This window comes from Suricata suricatta, chromosome 10 (genome assembly GCF_006229205.1).
Source record: "Suricata suricatta isolate VVHF042 chromosome 10, meerkat_22Aug2017_6uvM2_HiC, whole genome shotgun sequence".
In the NCBI taxonomy this organism is placed as follows: Eukaryota; Metazoa; Chordata; class Mammalia; order Carnivora; family Herpestidae; genus Suricata; species Suricata suricatta.
Window position 1 is genome coordinate 76,291,831 of NC_043709.1, and position 22,741 is coordinate 76,314,571.

Below are 22,741 nucleotides of genomic sequence, written 5' to 3' on the forward strand. Positions count from 1 at the left end.
GCATAAGCCCGAATGCGGTTGATCTTTTGTTCAATTTGGCTTCTCCTGTCTGCCTGTCTCCAGTCCCTGGATCAGGAAATGCACTCCCCTGGCTTCTAGATGGTTAATCTTGTTTTTCTGGTCACACCCCTCAGGGAGCAATACTTTCTTGCCTGAGGCGGCCAAACTTGGCAGAATTTTTGCAACTTCCCACACCCCATCACCTGTTTAACCCATCCCCTCCCCCGTCTGGTAACCATCAGTTTGTTCTCTATATTTGGGTCTGTTCTTGGTTTGCCTCTCTCCCTTTTTCCTTTGCTTATTTGTTTTATTTCTTAAATTCCACATATAAGTGAAATCATATGGTATGTCTTTCTCCTAGTGACTTATTTTGCTGAGCATTACACTCTCTAGTTCCATCCATGTCATTACAAATGGCAAGATTTCATTCTTTTTTTATGGCTGAATAATATTCTAGTGCGCACGTGCACCCCCCCCCCCACATCTTCTTTATCCATTCATCAATTGGTAGACACTTAGGCTGCTTCTGTAATTTGGCTGTTGTAAATAATGGTGCTATAAACAGGGGTGCATGTATTTTTTGAATTAGTGTTTTTGTGTTTTTTGGGTAAATACCCAGTAGTGTGATTACTAGATCATAGGGTAATTTTATTTTTAACTTTTTGGGGAACCTTCATGCTGTTTTCCACAAGTGGCTGCACTAGTTTGGATTCCCCACCAACACTGCAAGAGGGTTCCCCTTTCTCCCATAGTAATAATTTTTAATGTAGCCTATATTCTACGTGTGTTGTGCTATCTGAATGCTCTGTGTCAGAATTTGAGAAGAAATCAGTAGGGTTAACCAAATATCAAACTAGTCATCTCTTTATAAAATCTTAATCTTTTTTTTTTAATGTTTATTTATTTTAAGAGCGAGAGCATGAGCAAGGGAGGGGCAGATAGAGAGGGAGAGAGAATCCCAAGCAGGCTTCACACTCACAGGAGAACCAAACATGGGGCTTGATCTCAGGATAGTGAGATCATTACCTGAACCCAAATCAGGAGTCGTACACTTAACCTACTCAGGCACCCAGGTATCCCTAAAATCTCAATCTTAAAAGTACCATGTATAGTTATGTGTTTTAATTTTATGTATCCTCCTAAATAAGGCTAGTTAGTATTCTGCTGCTCCTAGTATATTTTATAGCTTGGACTACGAAAAAAAATGTTAAATTTAACTCTTTAGTTTCTGCATGAAACTTTGTTTGATAGACTATTATTTAGAGCAGTTATAGGTTCACAGCAAAATTGAGCTGCTGATACAGAGATGTCCCATACACCCCTTCCCCACACATGCGTAGTGTCCTCCATTATCGCCATCTGCACTAGGGTGGCACATGGGTTACGGTCGATGTGCCTACACTGAGAATGCCCACAGTTTACACTAGGGTTCATTCTTGGTACATTTCATGGGTTTGGACAGATGTATAATGATGCATAGCCACCATTCTAGTAACATGCAGAGTGTCTTCACTGTCCTCAAACCCTTCTGTGCTCTGCATAGTCCTCCGTTCCTCCCTGAAACCTTGAGTCTTTAAAGTTTAATTTTAAAATGAGCTTATATTAACACCTCAGAATTTTCTTTTACACAAATCATTTCAGCCCATCCTGTTTGGTGAAAATAACTGTTAGGAAATACTTCTTTAAAATTTTTTTAATTTTATTTTTTTGAGAGAGAGTGAGTGAGAGCGAGCTTGTGAGTGGTGGGGGGGAGGGCAGAGGATCTGAAGTGGGCTCCACGCTAATAGCAGCGAGCCTGATGCAGGGCTTAAACTCACGAACCAAACAGTGAGATCATGATCTGAGCAAAAGGCAGGTGCCTAACCTCCTGAGCCACCCAGGCACCCCTATCAGGAAATACTTCTATGAGTGCCTGGGTGGCTCAGTCGGTTAAGCATCTGACTTTGGTTCAGGTCATAATCTTGTGGTTCATGGGTTCAAGCCCCACATCGGACTCTGTGCTGATAGCTCAGAGCCTGGAGCCTCCTTCAGATTCTGTGTCTCCCTCTCTTTCTGCTTTTCCTCCACTCACATTCTTTCCCTCTCTCAAGAATAAATAAAAACATTTAAAAAATTAAAAAAAGAAAGGAAATACTTCTAATGAAAGTAGTTTGTCAATATGGTAGAATTGGAGTCCAATGCCTTCACTTTTGAATGCAAAGCCCACCATTTTTCCTTCAATCTTATACTAACAGGAATTTTTATTTTTATTTATTGAGATAATATAACATAATGATTTGATTTTACATATGTTGTAAAATGATCACAATAAGTCTAGTTAACATCCAGCACCATACATAGTTGCAAATTGTTTTTCCTTGTGATAAGAACTTAGCAACTTTCAAATATGTAATACAGCACTATTGTTTTTTGTTTTTGAGAGAGAGAGAGGGAGCAAATGAGCTAGGGGCAGAGAGAGAGAATTCCACAAGGGGCAGAGAGTGAGAGAGAGAAGCAGGGCCCAACCAAAGCGGGGCTCAAACTCACGAACTGTGAGATCATGACCTGAGCCGAAGTCAGATGCTAACGGACTGAGCCACTCAGGTGCCGTGTAATACACCATTATAACTGTAGTCATCCTTACATCCTATGACTTAGGAATGTTCTTTCTCAAGAGAAACTCTGGTCATGTCATGCTTATTTTCAGTCCCATTCAATTTGATTTAACAAAGAAAAATTCCAACCTAATCATTTCCTCTTCAATGTGGAAGTGGCTGGGTCTATTTGGATTGTTGCTGCCATCATTTGAGTGTGGATTCTTGTGGGACAGTCTTCACTCTAATCTGGACACAAAAAGGAAGGAGACTTGTGGGACTCCTGGGTGGGTCCGTTGATTAAGTGTCTGACTCTTGGTTTCAGCTCAAGTCATGATCACAGTTTGTGAGATTGAGCCCCACATCAGGCTCTGCCCTGACAGCATGGAGGCTGCTTGTGAATCTCCTTCTCTCTTTGCCCTTCACTCAATCTGTCTCTCAAAATGCATGAATAAACATTTAAAAAGAGAAGGGAAGGAGGCTTCCACTCACTGCTCTAGGACCTCCTTTTGGCCTGGCCAATTTAATCTTTGGACTTTATGAGAATATAAATTTGTTTGATAATGATAAGAACAATGTAAGCAAAGGTTTAATTGTCATTAAGGGTATCTTATTTATTGAGAACACTCTCTACCAACATTCTGCTTTCTATAAAAGTCACCTGGTTTCTCTGTGTATGGTTGACTCTCTTTTTCATTTTTTTCTCTAGTGCATTCCTCTCTTCGTTCAGCTTGTTTTGGAGAGATTAACCCGAGGAGTGAAAACTAGTGAGCTCCGCACCATGTGTCTTCAGGTTGCCATTGCTGCCTTGTACTACAACCCTGATTTGCTGCTACACACGTTAGAACAAATGCAGCTGCCTCACAACCCTGGGCCGATAACTGTACAGTTTATAAATCAGTGGATGAATGATACAGATTGTTTTCTCGGGTATGTGTCTTTTGGATTTTACCCTACATTTCTCTGTCTGGAATGTTGACTTATAAAAATGTAAAATAGCCTATAGAGAGATCATTTTCATTTTTAAGAATTAATTTTAGTGTATTAACATAAATTTTAATTTTTAGAGAATTAAGACTGTGTTTTGGTAGTATAATTTAGTGGAAAGAATGAAGGCTCTGAAAATTAGGTATAGCCTGTCCCTACTTGTTTTTGACTTCTATAATAGTGTTAGATTTTTTTTAAACATTTATTTATTATTGAGAAACAGAGACAGAACATGAGCAGGGGAGGGGCAGAGAGGAGGAGAGACACAGAACCCAAAGCAGGCTCCAGGCTCTGAGCTGTCAGCACAGAGCCCAGTGTGGGGCCTGAACCCACGAACCACGAGATCATGACCTGAACTGAAGTTGGGCACTTAACCGACTGAGCCCCCCAGCTGCCCCCATGATAGCGTTACGTCTTTAGGCAACGAGAGTTAAGTGTCCATCAGGTTCCATGACTCTTAAGTGTCTTTAGGTAGAAACATTCTAAATGGGGTCAGGTTTCTAAGGAAAATGCCAGTTTGGTAAAGATGTACTGTCCCAGGATATTGAAGTCTGCAAATCTCAAGGGAGCTTGTTCTCAAATGTGAGGTCAGAAAGAAGGAATGTTCGTTGTAGCCTGGGTGCTGCCCTCGTGGGAGAGTTTGTCTTTATGTGAAGCACTCTTGTACTTCTCAAATTTAGGAAAAATGAGATGCCGAGTAGTAGGTACCTGCCCACCTCAGGTGACCCAACACCTACTGGTGACTGTTATGCTAGAATTTGAGCTAAATTGCCAATTAATTTGTTTAAAACATTAGATATAACTAGTGTTTTGTTTTTTAAGTTTTATAAGCTATCATTTAGAAAAATTTGCTGAGGGAAGAGAATTCCAGTAGGAGTAGCCAGGACACTGCCAAGTGACGGAGAGGTGATGGAGGTGTGACAGCATGGCAGAACATGGGGGAAGATACTTATAAGCTGCTATGCGTATTCTACTTTTTCTGCTTGTAGGAGACTGGAATTTGTCTTCAATTTAGATTTTTTTTTTTTTATAAAGGCTTGAAGGGAAGAACATACCTTAATGTGCTTAAAGTTACCTCTGACAAAGATTTAGGGAGCAGAGGCTTTGTCCCTCACAGTTCTACAGTTGGAATGCTTATCTCTTTATTAGCACCTAAAAGTCGTTTTCCAAAGATAGAAAGGCTATTGCTACTATTGCACAGGCTGGGCAGGCTTGGCTTGTGCTTCCTTGGACTCTTTAGAGTCCCACTTGATGATCCTCTTTCTTGCTGTGATCCTCCTGACACCTAGTGTGCACCCTCTTTGGAGTCATCCTCAGGTTTGGTGCCATTCTTGTTATAAGGTACTTCTTTGACTTTAGTTACTTAAAGCTGGTAATGCAGTGGGTTGGGACCGGCTGGGTAGTGTGGCGGGCATGTGGTGGTGACACAGCCTGGGAAGTGGTTGGTGGAGCCAGAGCTGGAGTTAGAGCTGGGGGAGTTCTCTTTCATCTGTGCCCCTGCTCCCAGTCTCCAGGGTGGCAGAGATTATGGCTTCTCTGACAGCACGTTCTCAGGCTTAGAAGATTCTGGCAGTGACAGTAGTGAAGATGACCTGGCTGAGGGAGAATATAGGATCAGTGACCACTAGGCAGCAGGTGCAGGCCGGGACCTCTTCCCCAAGGACAGAGGTGACGAGGGTTCAGGGCTGTGAACAGTGTGTGGGGCACAGCTCTGATGAGGATGACGTGTGGAATGTGGTGGGCAGGGTGCCCCCGGAGCAGTAGGAGGACTTCCCCTACGTAGACAGTGACCTGGATGGGAGGCACAAATACAAGCCCCTGCGTATCCGTGACAAGCTGGACCAGTTTTGGACAAAATGGATGACGCTGACTACCGGTGCACGGTGCAGGACTGGAAGACAGGGCACGACTTATGGCTGACTGATGAGCAGGTGGGCCTGGTACAGTGGCCGCAGAGGGGTCGGTTGGGGGACATTAGCTTCGATCTGTGTGAGCTGGCTGTGGACTTCTTCACTGGGGACCTCGTGGTCCACTCAGTAACCAGCCAACCTGCTGACAAGCACAGTTTCATCCATCCCTGGTGGAGAAGGAGGTCTCCTACCTGCCATTGAGCTGGATTGGATGCAGCTTCACCTTCACTGGCCCCAGACGCCGCACCCTCCCCACCCCTCCAGCCTCAGTGATCTGTGGGCACAGAAGACCCTGGACCGGCACAAGATGCACATGCCTACTCCCAAACCGGTCCTGGCTGCCACACTGAGCTCTATGGCCCACCTCCCACCTACCCGCCCAGTGAAGAGGTGTGGATACCATGGGGGCCAGGTGAGAGGATGCCCACCTTTGTGCCACACAGGTTCCCGAACCTGCGGGCTTTGTCTGTGTATAGCTGCTTCCTGCAGGAATGCTTCACGCTCTGCCTTGACCTCCACTGTGCCCACGGCAATGCAAGATGAAGGTGAACGTGGACCCTGAAGACCTCATCCCCGAACTGTCCCGGCTTCAAGACCTGCAGCCTTTCCTCACGTGCCAGGTCCTGGTCTATAGGGGCATAGGAACCTTGTCCACTACCTTAGTGTCATTCTAGAGAGGCCAGTGGCTGGCTTCAGGCTCCGATGATGGCTTACTATGGCTGTGGGAGGTGGCTGCTGCCCGCTGCGTGAGGACCGTGCCCTCCCTACGGGAGGTATCCTGAAGAGTATTGCCTAGAGCCCTCACCTCACATCTGCCTGGTGACTGTGTCCCTACAGTACGTGGTGCCACTACTGATCCCAGCCCTGGGGCCCAGCTGGTGGTGGGCAGCATGGACCAGCCGCTGCGCCTTCATCCCACCCAAGGAGCCGGCTGTGCAGCCTGCCTGCCAGCTGGAGGCCTCAAGTTAGGAACACCAGGTGGACCTCTGGCTGCGCATCTGCTGTGGGAAGCCAGTGACACTGTTGACCTGGCACGAGTTTGGGGACTTCTTGGCTGTGGTCCTGGCCCCTGCAGGCCACCAGCTGAGCAGGTGCTGTGGTGGCTTCTACCCGGTCCCACCCTTTGTGCTAGTGGCTTCCCGGCACAGCATCTGCCTTTACAATCTCCTGTGCCAGGAGGTCACGCAAAAGCTGAGTGAGACTGAACTGCAAGTGGGTGTCCAGCCTGGCCATGCACCCTGCAGGGGTCAAGGTCATCTGTGGGAGCTATGACAGCAAGCTGGTGTGGTTTGACCTGGACCTTTCTGGTGAGCTGTACAGGGTGGTGAGGCACCACGGCAGGGCTCTAAGGGCCATGGCCTTCCACACCTGGTACCAGGTCTTCACATTTGGCTCTGACAGTGGAGTGTCATTGTCTGCCACGGGATGGTACGCAGTGATTGCTGCGGAACCTGCCACTGGTGCCTGTGAGCGTGCTGTGGGGACACGTGCTGGCCCAGGATCTGGGCGTACTGGATGTGGCTCTCCGCGCCACCCCCAGCCGTGGGTCTTCTCAGGGCCAGTGCACGGTCTGCCTCCTCACCCAAGCCACCCTGTTTCCCCAGGGGCCAGGCTGTGTGCGCTCAGGATCTTAATAGAGGTGTTCTCCCCGCTGGAAACAAGAAAATCAAGCAATGCAAATAATGAATAGAAGCTTGTAATATATTCATCATTTCATTTGTTACATATTACTGTCATTTTAAACATTGAGTCACTGCCAATGAATTTTTTGTTATGTCTGCAATTTTAAGTGTTATCCTGAATATAGTAGTCTTCCCATTCTTCATATTTTTAAATAACTCAGAAGAAACAAAAAACCTGTATGACTTGTATACTAGTCAAACTTTTTCCTTTAGGGGTGCCTAGGTGGCTCATTGGGTTACTCATCCGACTTCAGCTGAGGTCCTCGTCTCACGGCTCTCCTGAACCCTGCGTTGGGCTCTGTGCTGACAGTTCAGAGCCCAGAGACTGCTTCGGATTTTGTCTTTGTCTCTCTCTCTCTCAGCCCCTCCCCCACTCATGCTCAGTCTCCCTCTCAAAAATAAACATTTAAAAAACCTTAAAAACTCTTTTTCCTTCAGAATAAAATTTTCCTAATCCTATGTTATGGCAGAGAATATTTAATACATTTACTTATAGTCATTAAGTTTAGCTTGCTTATTAATATGCTGAGTTTTGGCACTGGGGGTTAGTGTACAGTGCATTTGCTAAGAAACCTTGTAGACCAATCTAATGAAGACAGTCTGAATTTTTCCTTTTTTCCATTGGCTAGGATTTTTATGCTGTCAAATACAAGTATTCCTGCCTTCATAGAACGTGTTATGCCAAGGTGCAGATAAAGCATTCATAAACTGATACTATAGTAAGATTCACCATGTTGGTTTCAGACTGTTATGGCTCTTTGATGATAATAATTGGTCTACAAAGCTTGATTTATATAAGATTCCATGTAGTACAAAATGGGGGATCCCTCTGTATAATTCCATTGAGTCAACTTTAAAATCACCTTGGCCATTTTTTCTTGTAGATTCTTCAATTGTCCTCATATCTCATGAGTATATATTTTTGTCTTTGTGATTTGTAGGCATCATGACCGGAAGATGTGTATAATAGGACTGAGTATCCTTTTGGAATTGCAAAATCGACCTCCTGCAGTAGATGCTGTGGTGGGACAGATTGTGCCCTCAATTCTTTTCCTTTTCCTTGGCCTAAAGCAGGTCTGTGCTACCAGACAACTGGTAAGCCAGGAAGATCGCTCAAAAGCAGAGAAGGCTGATATGGAAGAAAACGGTAAAGTCTTCTAATTGTAATGAATGCTAGAATTGATTTTGATTTGAGCATGCTTTTCTCTGAATTTTAGTCTCTTTGGAATGATTAAACAGTTACATTCTTTGGCTTGTTGTACATTTAACAAATATTTTGGGTTTGATTGACATGTCTTATAATATAAATTTAAATTTGTTGCTTTTTGACATTTAATTATTGAGCTTAATGAATGTTGTTACACTCTGGGAAATTCAGATACATTTATAACAGAATCAAATAGTTTTGACAATGAGTTAGGAACCACTATTTCATTTTCTTGTTTGTGCCAGCAGTCTCTGTAAAGTCAGCAGCATGAATTCAATGAACCGTCAGTTAAGAGAAGTATCAGTATAGCAGATTAATAGAGTGCCTGATGTTTTTTTTTAATGGTTCTTAATAATACATAAGCCATAAATTTCTCCCAAATACAATTTTTAAGTTTGGAGTAAAGTACATACTTGATTATTTGCTTAATTGAGAGTCAAAATAAGATTTTTAGAGTCATATTAGATCTTTATTTAATGATAAGTGCAAAACTCTTGCTTGGGCATAGGAAGTAACCTAGTCCAACTCCAAATGGAGTTTTTTCTCTTCCAGTTAAAAGAATTCCTTCCTCCCTCCCTTCTCTAATATGATTTATTGTCAAGTTAGCTAACATACAGTGTGCTCTTGGCGTCAGGAGATTCCCATGATTCATCACTCACGTACAACACTCAGTGCTCATCCCAGCCAGTGCCCTCCTCCCTCCTCCGTGCCCATCACCCGTTTTCCCCACTCCCTCCTGTGCCCATCAACCCTCGGCGTGTGCTCTGTATTTAAGAGTCTCTTATGGTTTGGCTTCATCTCCATTTGTAACTATTTTTTTTTCTTCGCTTCCCCTCTGGTCCTCTGTTAGGTTTCCACTCCTTTGTGGAATTTGAGAAACTTACGATATCTGTTAAAAACAGAATTTTTTTAAATGAGAAAAATCAGAACATTTCATGTAAAACATACAAGTGTAGATTTAAACATTTTGCATTTAACTAGCCTCATCCTAGTTAGTGGTACTCTTCTCTAACCCCTAGCATAGAGCACAACTTCTGATCTGATTTGCTTTCCTGAATTCTATGTAGGACTTTTGAAGTAATGCTTCCTTACTAGAAGAGTTTTTATTCTTTTGTAAGTATAGGCCATCAATTACAGAATTCTTTTTTCAGTATATTATATTCTGATTTTTTGTTTCTAATTTTTTGTTTTGTAAACTGTAGGCTTATAATTGATATGACTTGAGAAAAAAATTTCTGGTAATTACCCAGACTTTCCTGTTCAATTTCTACTGAAGTATAGAATGATTAATTAGGAAAGGTATTTCTTGCTATTTTTGTCATATGTAGTATATGTGTCTCATATATATGTATATGTATGATTGAAACTTGTTTCTTGCCTTATCCCTAAAACTGCATTGCTATTTAATTCAGGTGCTTTAGTGTGGTATGGTTTATGGAACTAGTTTTGGAATAACATGGCCTGGTTTGGGTTTACTCTAGGTTTTTCCATCTTAGGTTGATTTTGTTCTGCATTTACTATCTTCCAGTTATTTATAATACTGGGCTAACTGCTTAGAACAGATCAGCACTGAAAATAGAAACAGAATCCATGGTGATATACAATTCAGCTTTCAACTTTTCAACACACATATTGAATTTCTTTGTATTTCTATATTTTTCTGTTTATATTATAGAAATGACCTCATTTGAACACTTCTGAGTATGAGACCCAAATTCTCAATGGGAAGTCATTGTTATTTAAAACACGCACTGGGGTGCCTGTGGCTCAGTTAAGTGTCTGGCTTCCATTAAGCATCTGCTTTGGCTCAGGTCATGATCTCATCATTTGTGAGTTCCAGTCCTGCTTCAGGCTCTGTGCTGACAGCTCAGAGCCCACTTTGAATTCTCTGTCTCCCTCTCTCTCTGTCCATCCCCACTTGTGCTCTGTTTCTCACAAACATTAAAAAAAAATAAAAAATGCACTGACTGCACAATTGTCTTTTTTTTGACAAAAAATTTGGGACTCTTGATTAGGTAGCATTTTTCTATAAATATGAGGCAGCCATAGCAAAACAGTTGTAATGTACAGTGGACTATAGATTTAGGGTTACTTGGAAATTGTTTTCAGTGAAGAGGATAAAGTCTATTTTTTAAAAATGTTTATTTTTGAGAGAGAGAGAGAGACAGAGCGGCAGAGAGAGGAGGAGACATAGAATCTGAAGCAGGCTCTAGGCTCCAAGCTGTCAGCACAGAGTGTGATGTGGGGCTAGAACTCACAAACCATGAGATCATGACCTGAGCTGAAGTTGGGTGCTTAACTGACTGAACCACCACCCAGGGACCCCTAAGGTCATTTTCAATTTAACAAGCTATAAAGTCTTATTTTTAGAATTTCGTGTAAAAATAAGGCAGTAGTTTTTCTATTTGTAGAATGTCATTTTATAATTTGTGTTCTATGGAATCTTATGTTTTGTTGTTTTGTGTTTTGATTCCTTTTAAATAATTAATGGATCGCCAGAGGAGATTTCAAGTGATGAAGAAGAGACGAATGTAACTGCTCAAGCAATGCAGTCGAATAACGGAAGAGGCGAAGATGAGGAGGAGGAGGATGACGACTGGGATGAAGAAGTGTTGTCAGAAACTGCCCTTGAGGGATTCAGCACTCCACTTGACCTTGACAATAGTGTGGATGAATATCAAATTTTTACACAAGCTCTGCTAAGTATGTCTTTACTCCCTAAATTTTCGGATATTTTCTCTAAATTCTTTCTTCCTTTCCTTTGGTTAAAAATTGTTTTGGGATCTGTCCAAAATTGGCTTAGAGGTTAAAAATGGTTTTAGATGTGGTGAGCTGTCCAAATGGAAGAATCTGAGGCTTAGCAGATGGTTTTGCCTCAAGCACCAACTGGTTGTTGGTGTTGGTGTGTTGGAGTGAAGCTGAAGCTGCAGGTACTGGGAGAATCTGGAGGAAAATGGTAGCATGTGCGTGGAGGTGTTTGCCTCCTTCGCCATCTCTTCCTCCTGGGGTTTTACTGTGCTGCCTAAAATTTAGACCTTGGCAGAGAACTGGATAATGCAGAGATTTGTAATGGCCTGACCTTTCTCTGATAGCCCCACATGGTTAGAGATGGAGTGGGTACTCAGGGGAAATAATCCGTTGCTGGAATAAGTTTGTCTCTTACTTTCTGCAGTCATTTCGTTGTAATTTGGTCATGTACTTCTGTTCTCTGTAATGATAATTTTCACTAGACTCTCATCTTTTTCTTCTACCCCCACCGCAATACAATAGCTGTGCAGAATCGGGATGTTGCTTGGTACCAGCAGCTAATGGCACCGCTCAGTGAGGACCAGAGGAGGGCGCTGCAGGAAGTGTACGCCCTGGCTGAGCACCGGAGGACAGTAGCAGGTCAGCTCGCTGCGTTCCGAGGTTGGATGTTATCGGCGTGGCAGTAGCAGCCTTATGGCCTTCTTAATGAGCCTTGTGGCACATAACGACTGTTTTAAAAATGGTTAGAGGCCAGCCTTTTAAGTTAATTATTATTGTATGATTTTCTTTTTAATCACTCATGATATTTTAGCTCTGCAAAAATTTTAGCTCTGTGCATTAATAGGTATCTTTAGTGGTGGGGTGATTCATGTACTTACCCTCTATTTTGGAGCCAAACTTAAGACATAATGGTGAGGATGAGTCTTGCTGAGGGGTGTTAATCACTTGGGTCACCCATCTAAACTGCAGATAGACTGAAGCACCTTATGAATTTTTGCAAGAAGCTTGTCTTCCTGGAAAGGAAACACTCTTCATTTCTTTTGCTGAGCTTTACATGTTGGTGATTCTTGTTGATTTTCAGTTTTGACCTGGAGAAATTATTTTATGCAAACATTCTTATGGTCACTCTTAGAAAATCAATGGGAAAAGTTTTTGTAATTGCAAAAATATTTTAGTGGAAAACATGAAACAGGCGCATGGAATTCACTTGTCATTCCTGCACAAAGTCTGTGTCAGTCCCCCTGATATAAGAATTCTGGGCACACTTTTAGCAGTAGATTATAGAACTATTAAAAACAACTTTGTGACCTTTCATTTACTTATTTTTCCTGGAAGTTGAGATGGGGGAGGTAAAATTTTTCCATTTTGTTAATTTTTAGCAGTTTTCTGTGATAGTAAACACAATTACTTGCTGACATAGCCCTATTAAACGCTGATGCTCAGGGACTTCCAGGGAAGGTGGCAGAGTGGGAGGACCCTGAGCTCACCTCATCTCAGACACAACTAGGTAACACTCACTTCAGGGTAAGTAGCCCAGAAAATGACCCAAAGGCTGGCAGAACAAACTCCACACTCAATGTAGAGAAGAGTCCACCTCAGAGAGGAGAGGAAGAGTGGAGATGCAGTGGGGCGCCACATGGACTCCGGGTCTGTCCACTCAAAGGAGGGGCCCACAGGTGCAGAGCAGGGAGAGAACAAACCATCGTCGCGTGAGCCTGCATGGGAAGATGAATCCTCATAACATTGGCTTTGAAAACGAGAGGGGCCGAATTTCATGAGTTCTGACACCAGTGGGACCTAAAGGTTGGCAACTTAAAAAAATTATCAGGTTCAGTTCTGGGAGAGTCTAGAGGGTGATAGGAAATTGAGTCTCCATTCCTTTAAAGACACAGCCCAACAAACAGAAACACAGCATGGAAGCAGCACTTTGAAAAACACCCGGGGCGTACAGGAGGGAGACTCCTCCAGGAATAAAGTTGCTGCTGGGTGCCATTTGCCTTCCTCTCCCTTCAGCATAAACACTCAGACACCTGTAGGAACCAGCCGGGAGCCAGTCTTCACTACCTAACTAGCTTTTGCCCCACCCTCTTCAGCTGGGCCTGCCTCAGTTCTGGTGCTATGGGCCCCCTTCCCTAGAAGACTGTTGCAAACGTTGCCAACACCATGTGTCTCTGTACATTGTGGGGTCTCAGTCCCAGCAACGGCAGCTGGTCACCTGTGGAAGATGCAAGAATCTTGTTAAGACTGTGCACGCTTTGCAGATTGGTCTGGCCAGCCACGGTCTCAGAGGGGGAGACACATCCAGTCTGGCAGCAGACGCCACCTTAAATACAGGTAAAACTGTATTCTCCACCCACTACTTTCAAGAGCAAGAGATGTAGCTGAATTTCCTGAAACACAGGAAGTCACACAAAATGAGAGAGGAATATGTCCCAAATGAAAGGAAAGGACAAAACAATAGCAAGACGCCCAAGCCAAAGAGAGATAAGCAATATGCCTGATAGAGAAGTTAATGATCATAAAGATACTTGTTGGACTTGAGACAACAGTTAGAAGATTTCAGTGAGATATGTAATAAAGAGAAAACATTGAAAAAGAACCAGTCATAGATGAATGAGGAACGTGATAATTGAAATTAAAATTACACTAAATGGAATAAATAGAGGAAGCAGAATGGATCGGGAACCTAAAGGACAGAATGGAAAGTAATCAAGCTCAGCAGGTGAGAGGAAGACAAATTATGCAAAATGAGAATAGACATAAGGAACTCAGTGACTCCAGCAGGTGTGATAACATGCACGTTATAGGGATGCCAGAAGAAGAAAAGAGAAAAGGGGGCAGAAAGTGTTTTGAAGAAATACTAGCTGAAAGCTTCCCTAATCTGGGGAAGAAAACAGAAATCCAGATCCAGGAGGTACAGAGATTTCCCAACAAAGGAGGTCCATTCCAACACACATAGTAATTAAAATGGAAAAAGTAGCGATAAAGAGAATTTTAAAAGCAGCAAGAGAAAAGGAGAAAGTTATGTATAAGGCTATCATTGGCATTTTCAGCAGAAATTTTGCAGACCAGATGCGAACAGCAAGATATATTTAGAGTGCTGGAAGGAAAATAACCCTGCAGTCAACAGTATTCTATCCAGCAAGGCTATCATTTAGAATAGGAGAAGAGATAAAGAATTTCCCAAAAGAAAGTTAAATTGACCCCTAAGCTGCAAGAAATGTTAAAGGGGACTCTCTTAGTGAAAACAAAAACCATGAGTAAGAAAAGCAGGGAGCACAAAAGTAAAAATAAATATACCTGAAAATACCAGAGGACTCACAATATAAAAGGATGTAAAGGATGACACCATATACCTAAAATATGGGGGTGGGAGGAAGGAAAGGGCTAAAGAATGGTTTCCAACTTAAGTGTCCCTCTCCCTCCCTCTCTCTCTATATAGCAGATGTTATATAACCACAAATCAAAACCAGTAATAGATATAATTGGATTCCTTTATTTTTTGCATATCACTAAAGAAAGCCAGCTTGTGGGGAGGGAAGAGAGCAAGGAAAGAAAGGAATGGAGAAGGTCTACAAAAATAACCACAAACAAGTAACAAAATGGCAATAAATACGTACCTATAAATTACTTTAAATGGACTAGATTCTCTAGTCAAAGACAGAAGGTGATGGAATAGATGAAAAAACAAGACCCATCTATATGCTGCCTTCAAGAGACTCATTTCAGACCCAAAGACCCATGCAGACTGAAGGAAAGTTATCATGCAATTGGAAGCAAAAAAAAAAAAAAAAAAAAGCCAGAATAGCAATATTTCTATTAGACAAAATCGATGTGAAAACAAAGACTTAACAGGAGACAAAGAGGGGCGCCTGGGTGGCCCTGGACGGTTAACCGTCCAACTTCAGCTCAGGTCGTGATCTCACGGTTCATGGGTTTGAGCCCCATGTCGGGCTCTGTGCTGACAGCTCAGAGCCTGGAGCCTGCTTCAGATTCTGTGTCTCCTCTCTCTGCCCCTCCCCTGCTCACGCTCTCTGTCTGTCTGTCTCTCTCTCAAAAATAAATAAAACATAAAAAAAAAAAGAGGACAAAGAAAGGACCCTACATAATTATAAAGGGAGCAATCCAACAAGAAGATAAAACAATTGTAAATATTTATGAACCCAACATGAGAACACACAAATACATGAAAGAATTAGTTCCTTTATTTGTTATTAACTGATAGTAATACAGTAATAGTAGGGGACTCTAACACTCCACTTATATCACCCCACTTATATCACTGAAGGGATATCCAAACAGAAAACAAGGAAATAGTGGCTTTGATGGACATATTGGACCAGATGGATTTAACAGATATATTCAAAAAATTCTTTCCCAAAACAGCAGAATACACATTCTTTTCAAGTGCACATGAGACATTCTCCACAATAGACCACATATCAGGCCACAAAACAAGTTTTGACAAATTCAAAAAGATTGAAGTTCTATGCATCTTTTCTGAGAATACTATGAAGGTAGAAACACACACACACACACCTAGAAAGAATACAAGTACATGGAGATTAATGAATGAGTCAACCAAGAAATCAAAGAAGAAATAAGATACATGGAGACAAATGAAAACACAGTGGTCAAAGATTATTGGGAGCAGCAAAAGCCATTCTCAAGAGAGAAGATAATAATGATACCAGTCTACCTCAAGATGCAAGAAAAAAAGAACAAATCCCTGAACCAGCAGAACGAAGGAAATAATAATTAGAGCAGAAATAAGTGATATAGAAACTGAAAAATAGATCAGTAAAACTAGGAGCTAGTTCTGTGAAGAGATCAACAAAATTGATAAACCTTAGCTGTACCGATCAGAGAGAGAGAGAGGACTCAGAATCAGAAATGAAAGAAGTAGCAACATCACAGAAATATAAAAGATTGTAAGATAATATTGTGAAAAATTATGTGCTAATGAATTAGACAACTGATAAGAAATGGATAAATTCATAGAAACATTGCCAGAACTGAACCAGGAAGAAATAGGCTATTTGAACAGATCAGTTACTGGCAATGAAATTGAATCAATAATGAAAAGACTCCCAACAAACAAAAGTCTAGGACTACATGACTTCACAGGTGAATTGTAGCAAACACTTGAAGAGTTAATACTTACTCTTCTTAAACTTTTCAAAGAAATAGAAGAAGAGGCAAAATTTCCAAATTCATTCTATGAGATCAGCATTACTCTAATACTAAAACCAAATAAGAGATACCACAAAAAGAACTACAGGGTCAATATCTCTGGTGAAGATTGATTCAACAATCCTCAACAAAATATTAACACACTAAATCCAACAGTCTGTTAAAAAAATCATTAATCACAATCAAGTGAGATTTATTCCCAGGATACAAGAGTGGTTCAGTATTTGCAAATCAGTGTGATTATCACATTAATATGAGGAAGTATAAAAACCATATGATCATTTCAATAGACGCAGAAAAAGCATTTGACAAAGTACATATAGCATCCATTCATGATAATAACACTCAGCAGGGGCACCTGGGTGGCTTGGTGAGTTAAGCATCTGACTTCGGCTCAGGTCATGATCTCACAGTTTGTGAGTTAGAGCCCCACATCGGGCTCTGTGCTGAATGTTTGCTCAGAGCCTGGAGCTTGCTTCAGATTTTGTATCTCCTTCTCTCTCTGCCCCTCCTCCACTTTAGCTCGGTCTCTCAAATATAATGTTAAAAAATAAAAAAAAAAACCACTCAGCAAAGTTGTAGATGGAACATAGCTCAACATAATAAAGACTATATGTGAAAAACTCACAGCTAACATTATACTAACTGATGAAAAACAGTTTTTCTTCTAAGATCAGGAACAAGACAAGGATGTCCACTCTTACCACTTTTATTCAACATAGTACTAGAAGTTCTAGCCACAGCAATCAGACAAGAAAAAGGGCTAAAAGCATCCAAATTCAGGGTGCCTGGGTGACTCGATTAAGCATCCAGCTTCGGCTTAGGTTATGATCTCACAGTTCGTGGGTTCGAGCCCCGCATCAGGCTCTGTGCTGACAGCTAGCTCAGAGCCTGCTTCAGATTCTGTGTCTCCCTCTCTCTCTACCCTCCCCTGCTCATGCTGTCTCTCTCTGTCTCTCAAAAATACATAAAAAAACATAAAAAATTTTTTGAAATAAAGGCATCCAAACTCACGAGGAGGAAGTAAAACTTGCACTTTTTGCAGATGACATAAGATTGAATACACAGAAAACAAAAACTCCATCGAAAAACTACTAGAACTGATAAATGAGTTCATTAAGGTCATGGGATACAAAATCAACATTCAGAGAACTGTTGCATTTGTATACATTAATAATGAAATGGCAGAGAAATTAAGAAAACAGTCCCATTTACAGTTGCACCAAAAAGAACAAAATACCTAGGAATAAACGTAACCAAGAAGGTAAAAGACCTATAGTTTGAAAAGTGTAAAACATTGATGAAAGAAATTGAAAATAAAACAGAATGATATTCCGTGTTTGACTAGAAGAATTAGTATTGTTAAAATGCCCATTCTACTCACAGATCTACAGATTTAATGCATTCCCTATCAAAATACTGACAGTATTTCTCACAGAACTAGAACAATCTTTTAAGTTATTTTAAAAATTAAAAAAAATATATTTTATTTTTGAGAGAGACAGAGTTGGGGAGGTGCAGAGAGAGGGAGAGACAGAATTGGAAGCAGGCTCCAGGCTCTGAGTTGTCAGCACAGAGCCCAAGGCAGGGCTCAGACTTGTGAACTCTGAGATTATAACCTGAGCTGAAGTCAGACGCTTACCTACTGAGCCTGAGCCACCCAGGTGCCCCTAGAACAAACAGCCTTAAAATTTGTATGGAACCACAAACGACCCCAAATAATCAAAGCAGTCTTGAAAAATAAAAACAAAATTGGGGTATCACAATCCCAGATTCCAAGGTACATTACAAAGCTGTAGTAATCAAAACAGTGTGGTACTGGCACAAAAATAGATCAAGGATGGAAGGCTAATGAACCCATAACTATATGGCCAATAAATCTATAACGAAGGAGGCAACACTATGCAGTGAAAGTCTCTTCAATTGTTTTGGGAGAACTGGACCACTCTCTTACATCATACACAAAAATAAACTCAAAATATATTAAGGACATAAATATGAGACCTGAAACCATAAACTTCTAGAAGAGAGCACAGATAGTAATTTCTCTGGTCAGTCATAACATCTCTCTAGATATGTTTCCTGACGTAAGGGAAACAAAAGCAAAAATGAACTGTTGGGATTACATCATGATGAAAAGCTTCTGTACAGCAAAGGAAACAATGAAGAAAACAAAGCCTACTGAATGGGGAAGATATTTGCAAATGACAGTTCAGTAGAGTTAGTATAAGTTCTTTATACAACTCAACACCCAGAAAACAAATAATCCTTTTAAAAAATAGAAGAATTGAACAGATGTTTGTCCAAAGAAGATATCTAGATGGCCAACAGACATGTGAAAAGATGCATACCAGGACTCATTATCAGGGAAATGCAAATCACAAGCACAATGAGATCACCTTACGCCTATCAGACTGGCTAAAATCCTAAATACAAGACACAACAGGTGTTGGCAAGGATGTAGAGAAAAAGGAAACCTTGTACACTGTTGATGGGAATGCAAATTGGTGCAGCCACTTGGAAGACGGTATGGAGGTTCCTCAAAAGGTTAAAAACAGAACTACCCTATGATCCAGTAATTGCACTACTGAGAAAGAATACAAAAACACTAATTCAAAGATATCCCTATGTTTATTGCAGTATTATTTACAATAACCAATTGATGGAAGCAGCCCAGGTGTCCATCAATAGGTGAATGGATAAAGAAGTTGTGGTATATATATGTATGTACAATGGAATATTATTCAGCTATAAATAAGAATGAAATTTTGTCATTTGCAACAGTGCGGGTGGATCACGAGAATATAACCCAAGCAAGATAAGCCGAGAAAGATAAATGCCATATGATTTCACTCGTGTGAAATTTAAGAAACAAATGACCAAGGGGAAAAAAAGACAAACCAAAAAACCCATTCATAACTATAGAGAACAGATGGTTACCAGAGGGGGGGGTGGATGGAGGAGTGGGCAAAACAGGTGAAAGAGTTTAGGAGTACACTTACCTTGATGAGCGGTTGAGTAAAGTATGGAAGTGTTAAATCACTATATTATACCCTTGAAACTAATATAGCGCTGTGTGTTAACTACACTAGAATTAAAACCAAAAAACGTTAATGCTTTGTTGGGCAGAATAACTAATAATCATGAGTCACATTCCTTCACAGTGCCAAGTATAAATAAATGTAGCTCATTTTAGGTTATTTCGAACTTTGTCACCTTAAATACTCTTTTTTCCCCCTCCTTCTCTCTTGACAAATACTAGAGGCAAAGAAGAAGATTGAACAACAGGGAGGCTTCACGTTTGAAAACAAAGGCGTACTCTCCGCATTTAACTTTGGGACTGTGCCTGGCGACAACTGAGAGGAGGAGCATCAGCCTACCACATGTCATCGCGATATTTTACTTCACCAGGGGATGTGAAGGTCAAGGGGAGGGAAAGAGCAGGCTGCTATTCAGCACCCTCCCGCTGTGCCAGCTAACTGGCATTAGGCAGCACATTTATCCACTCCTCCTTCCCCTTTGACCTTTCTCACCCTGAAATATATATTCTAAGCAGCTACTGTAATGAATGAAATTAAAGAAGAGCAAAATCAGTGGACTGAAAAGGACAAATCATATTCTCCAAAGGATGAATGACCAAGGTGGATTTAAAGGATTGGATTGAATTGCACGTCTCAGGTTTTTGCCATGCAGAATCAATGGATTTATGCGGATAACAGTGCCTTCTGTTGTACATGAATTATCTGAAAAATTTTTTTGGAGTGCATTGCAATTTTTTTTAAAGCATAAAACATATTTCTAGATATAATGTAAACCTTGGCTATATGTTGACTTATTCTGCATTTTACTATGTGAATTTACTGTTAGGCAGTTAGTTACAAGTCACTCTGGTTTCAAAAACACCACTGCTCCCCTTGCTCACCCCGCTGCCGGGGGCTGTCTTCAGGGGTTGTAACATATGCACTGGCTCTGGTTTTTCATCAAATGTTTTGTGACTTTCTTACTAAGTGTCTTATTCCCTCTTCCATCATATATTTGTCTTGAAAGGGGTTATGTTTCTATTGGAGTTAGCAAATATGAGTATAAATTCCATATACAGCCTAATAAGTGTAGGACTCAAAGCCTTCTTGGCAGCACGTGGCAGGAACTCTTTAGTCACTGGAATTAACAGTAAGTCCAAGTGTATTCTGAATCATGTACTGAAGTAATGATTATGTAATGAATTGTAATGAATTGGTAATTAAACAGAAGCACATTGAGCTTGTAGGAGAAGGGAGCTACGTAAGCACGAGGTGCCTGGATGGGGACTTGCATTTTCAACAACGTATCATTCCAGCTATGTTGGACCTGGGTCCAAAACATTTTCTAACATTTTTTATCTAGGAAAACGACCCAAATGAATTTAACTTCTACTTCTCACACATCGGAACTTTCTCCTACCTAATTATTTCTAGCCTTTATTATAGCTCAGTTTGGCTTGTTATATTTTTCAGGGGTTGGGATATTGGTCACTCTTTGATGGTAATGATGCCTATAGAAAATATTGCAGATGGAACTTACGGCTCTTTTTCTGAACAGATTCAAGACAAGAACATGGATCATAGTCTTTTCATACAGTAAAGTGTATTTTCAAAACTTAATGTATTACTGAATATAATACGATTTTCCATTTTTGTGAAATGTCTGCCGCTTCAATTTCCCCTCAGTGACTGGAGGAACCTTCTCCAGGTGCTTCCTGTATTACCATCCCTTGTTAATATTAACTCTTTTTAGCATTTTAGGTTATTTAAGTAGTTTTTACAGAAGTAGCCTAAGAAACCAGGAGTTTCAGAGTTAAGTGATCCCTTGCTTTCCTCTGTCCCTCTCTTCCCAAGGCACTGATACTGAATGTGCCAGCTGACAGAAGAGACAGATGGCATCGGGGGACATTTTAGATATCTTAAGCTTTGAAACTCTTCTCCCCATGTCCAAAATGGTTTCTTTTAACATAAATATGCCTTCACACTGGATTGTAAAAGGCATGTGATTTTATTTTTGTGAGGTATTGTCTTCTGCAGTATTAAAGGGAAAGAGATGTTAATGTGTATCATCCTATCTTGTTTTTGAAGCCAGGGTAGTTGTATAATTTTGTTACCAGCAGTGCTAACCTGAATGTGATCTGGTTACCTTGGAAATGCAGGAACTTATATGAATGTACTGTAAAATAAAACATGGACTGATTCCCAGGATTCTGAACCCCTCTGTGTGAAAGGTCTTCTGAAATATGGAGGTGCTTTAAGCAGGTGATAAAAGTCAGTGCGTTTTCCTTATTTGGGGAGAGGTAAAGCAAGGGAGCTATTGGCCTGGAAGGGTAACAAGGGCTCCTCAGGAGTGGTAGAGGGGGGAGCGGTCGGGAGCTGCGGCCCATCTCATAAACTGAGGTGTCCCGATGAGAAAGATAGAAGCTCTGAAAAAGCAAAGGTCATTAGGCCACAACAGGACTTTGAAGGAAAATAAAAAAGATGTTGGAGACAGTCATTTTCTGATAGACCGTTATCAGATCAGGAGAAGTCCAAGTTGAGTGGAATGAGGACTCCCAGGGAAGGTGGCAGAGTAGAGAGATCCTTCTCTCATTTACTGCCACAAATGCACTGAGATAACATACACATCAGTGTAAATCACCCAGAAAATCATCCAAAGACTCGCAGAACAGACTTTCCTCTGCTTAATGGAGAGAAGAGGCCACTTCAAAGAGGGCAGGAAAGGCAGCGATGCAGTTGGAAACCCAACTGCCCCTCAAAACTGACAATGGGAAGGAGGGAGGGACACCCGGCATGGGTAGAAGAGACCAGCAGACTCCACGCCCAGCATGCCAGGCATGGAGGACCCACAGTGGGAAGGTGAATCCCCATAATTTTTGCCTTTGAAAGCCAGAAGGACTTAACTTTATCAGTTTTTACAATCAATGGGACTCAACACGGAATTTTAAAAAGCAACAGGCTCAGGACAAGAGGAAACAGTCTTCACCCTTAAAGAGACAGCATAGCAAACAACTCTACTGAGAAGACGAGAAGCATAGAAGCAGCAGTTTTTAAAATGCCCGGGAAATCCAGGAAGATTGATTTACTAATTTCAGAATGTGTGTTGGAGGGGCAGGGATCTTTAGATTTCTCCATGAGCAAAAGAGCTGGCAAGCACCATTTCTCTCCTCTGCCGCCTAGTCTAGGTGCCTGCAGCAACCAGTGCAGCATGGACACTCTCCACCTAGCTCTGCTAACAAGTGCACCCACCCCTCCAACCCACACTCAGAAGTCCAGCCAAAGCAGTGCCACAAGCTTGGTTGTGTGAAAGGAGCCCCAACGGGCCAGCACCACCCGCAAATGACTCTTGCCCTGAGGAAGGGTAAAGAAAACCATACACACCAGTCCAAATATGGCGCCGACAGTGGCTATGTGCAGACAC

General features: G+C 41.4%; 1 protein-coding gene and 1 pseudogene across 2 annotated transcripts in view; both read left to right on the forward strand.

The window, feature by feature from the left end:
• IPO8 (importin 8) overlaps positions 1-21,535 on the forward strand; it is a 90,743-nt gene extending 69,208 nt beyond the window's left edge. For both annotated transcript variants that reach the window (XM_029954356.1, XM_029954357.1), the window contains exons 21-25: positions 3,283-3,503; positions 8,094-8,299; positions 10,859-11,062; positions 11,630-11,746; positions 19,563-21,535. In XM_029954356.1, the coding sequence (XP_029810216.1) occupies positions 3,283-3,503; positions 8,094-8,299; positions 10,859-11,062; positions 11,630-11,746; positions 19,563-19,660 (846 nt within the window). In that variant the 3' untranslated portion in view covers positions 19,661-21,535. The remainder of the gene's footprint in view (positions 1-3,282; positions 3,504-8,093; positions 8,300-10,858; positions 11,063-11,629; positions 11,747-19,562) is intronic.
• On the forward strand, positions 5,148-7,104 carry LOC115303923 (annotated as a pseudogene).
• Positions 21,536-22,741: the final 1,206 nt, after the last annotated feature.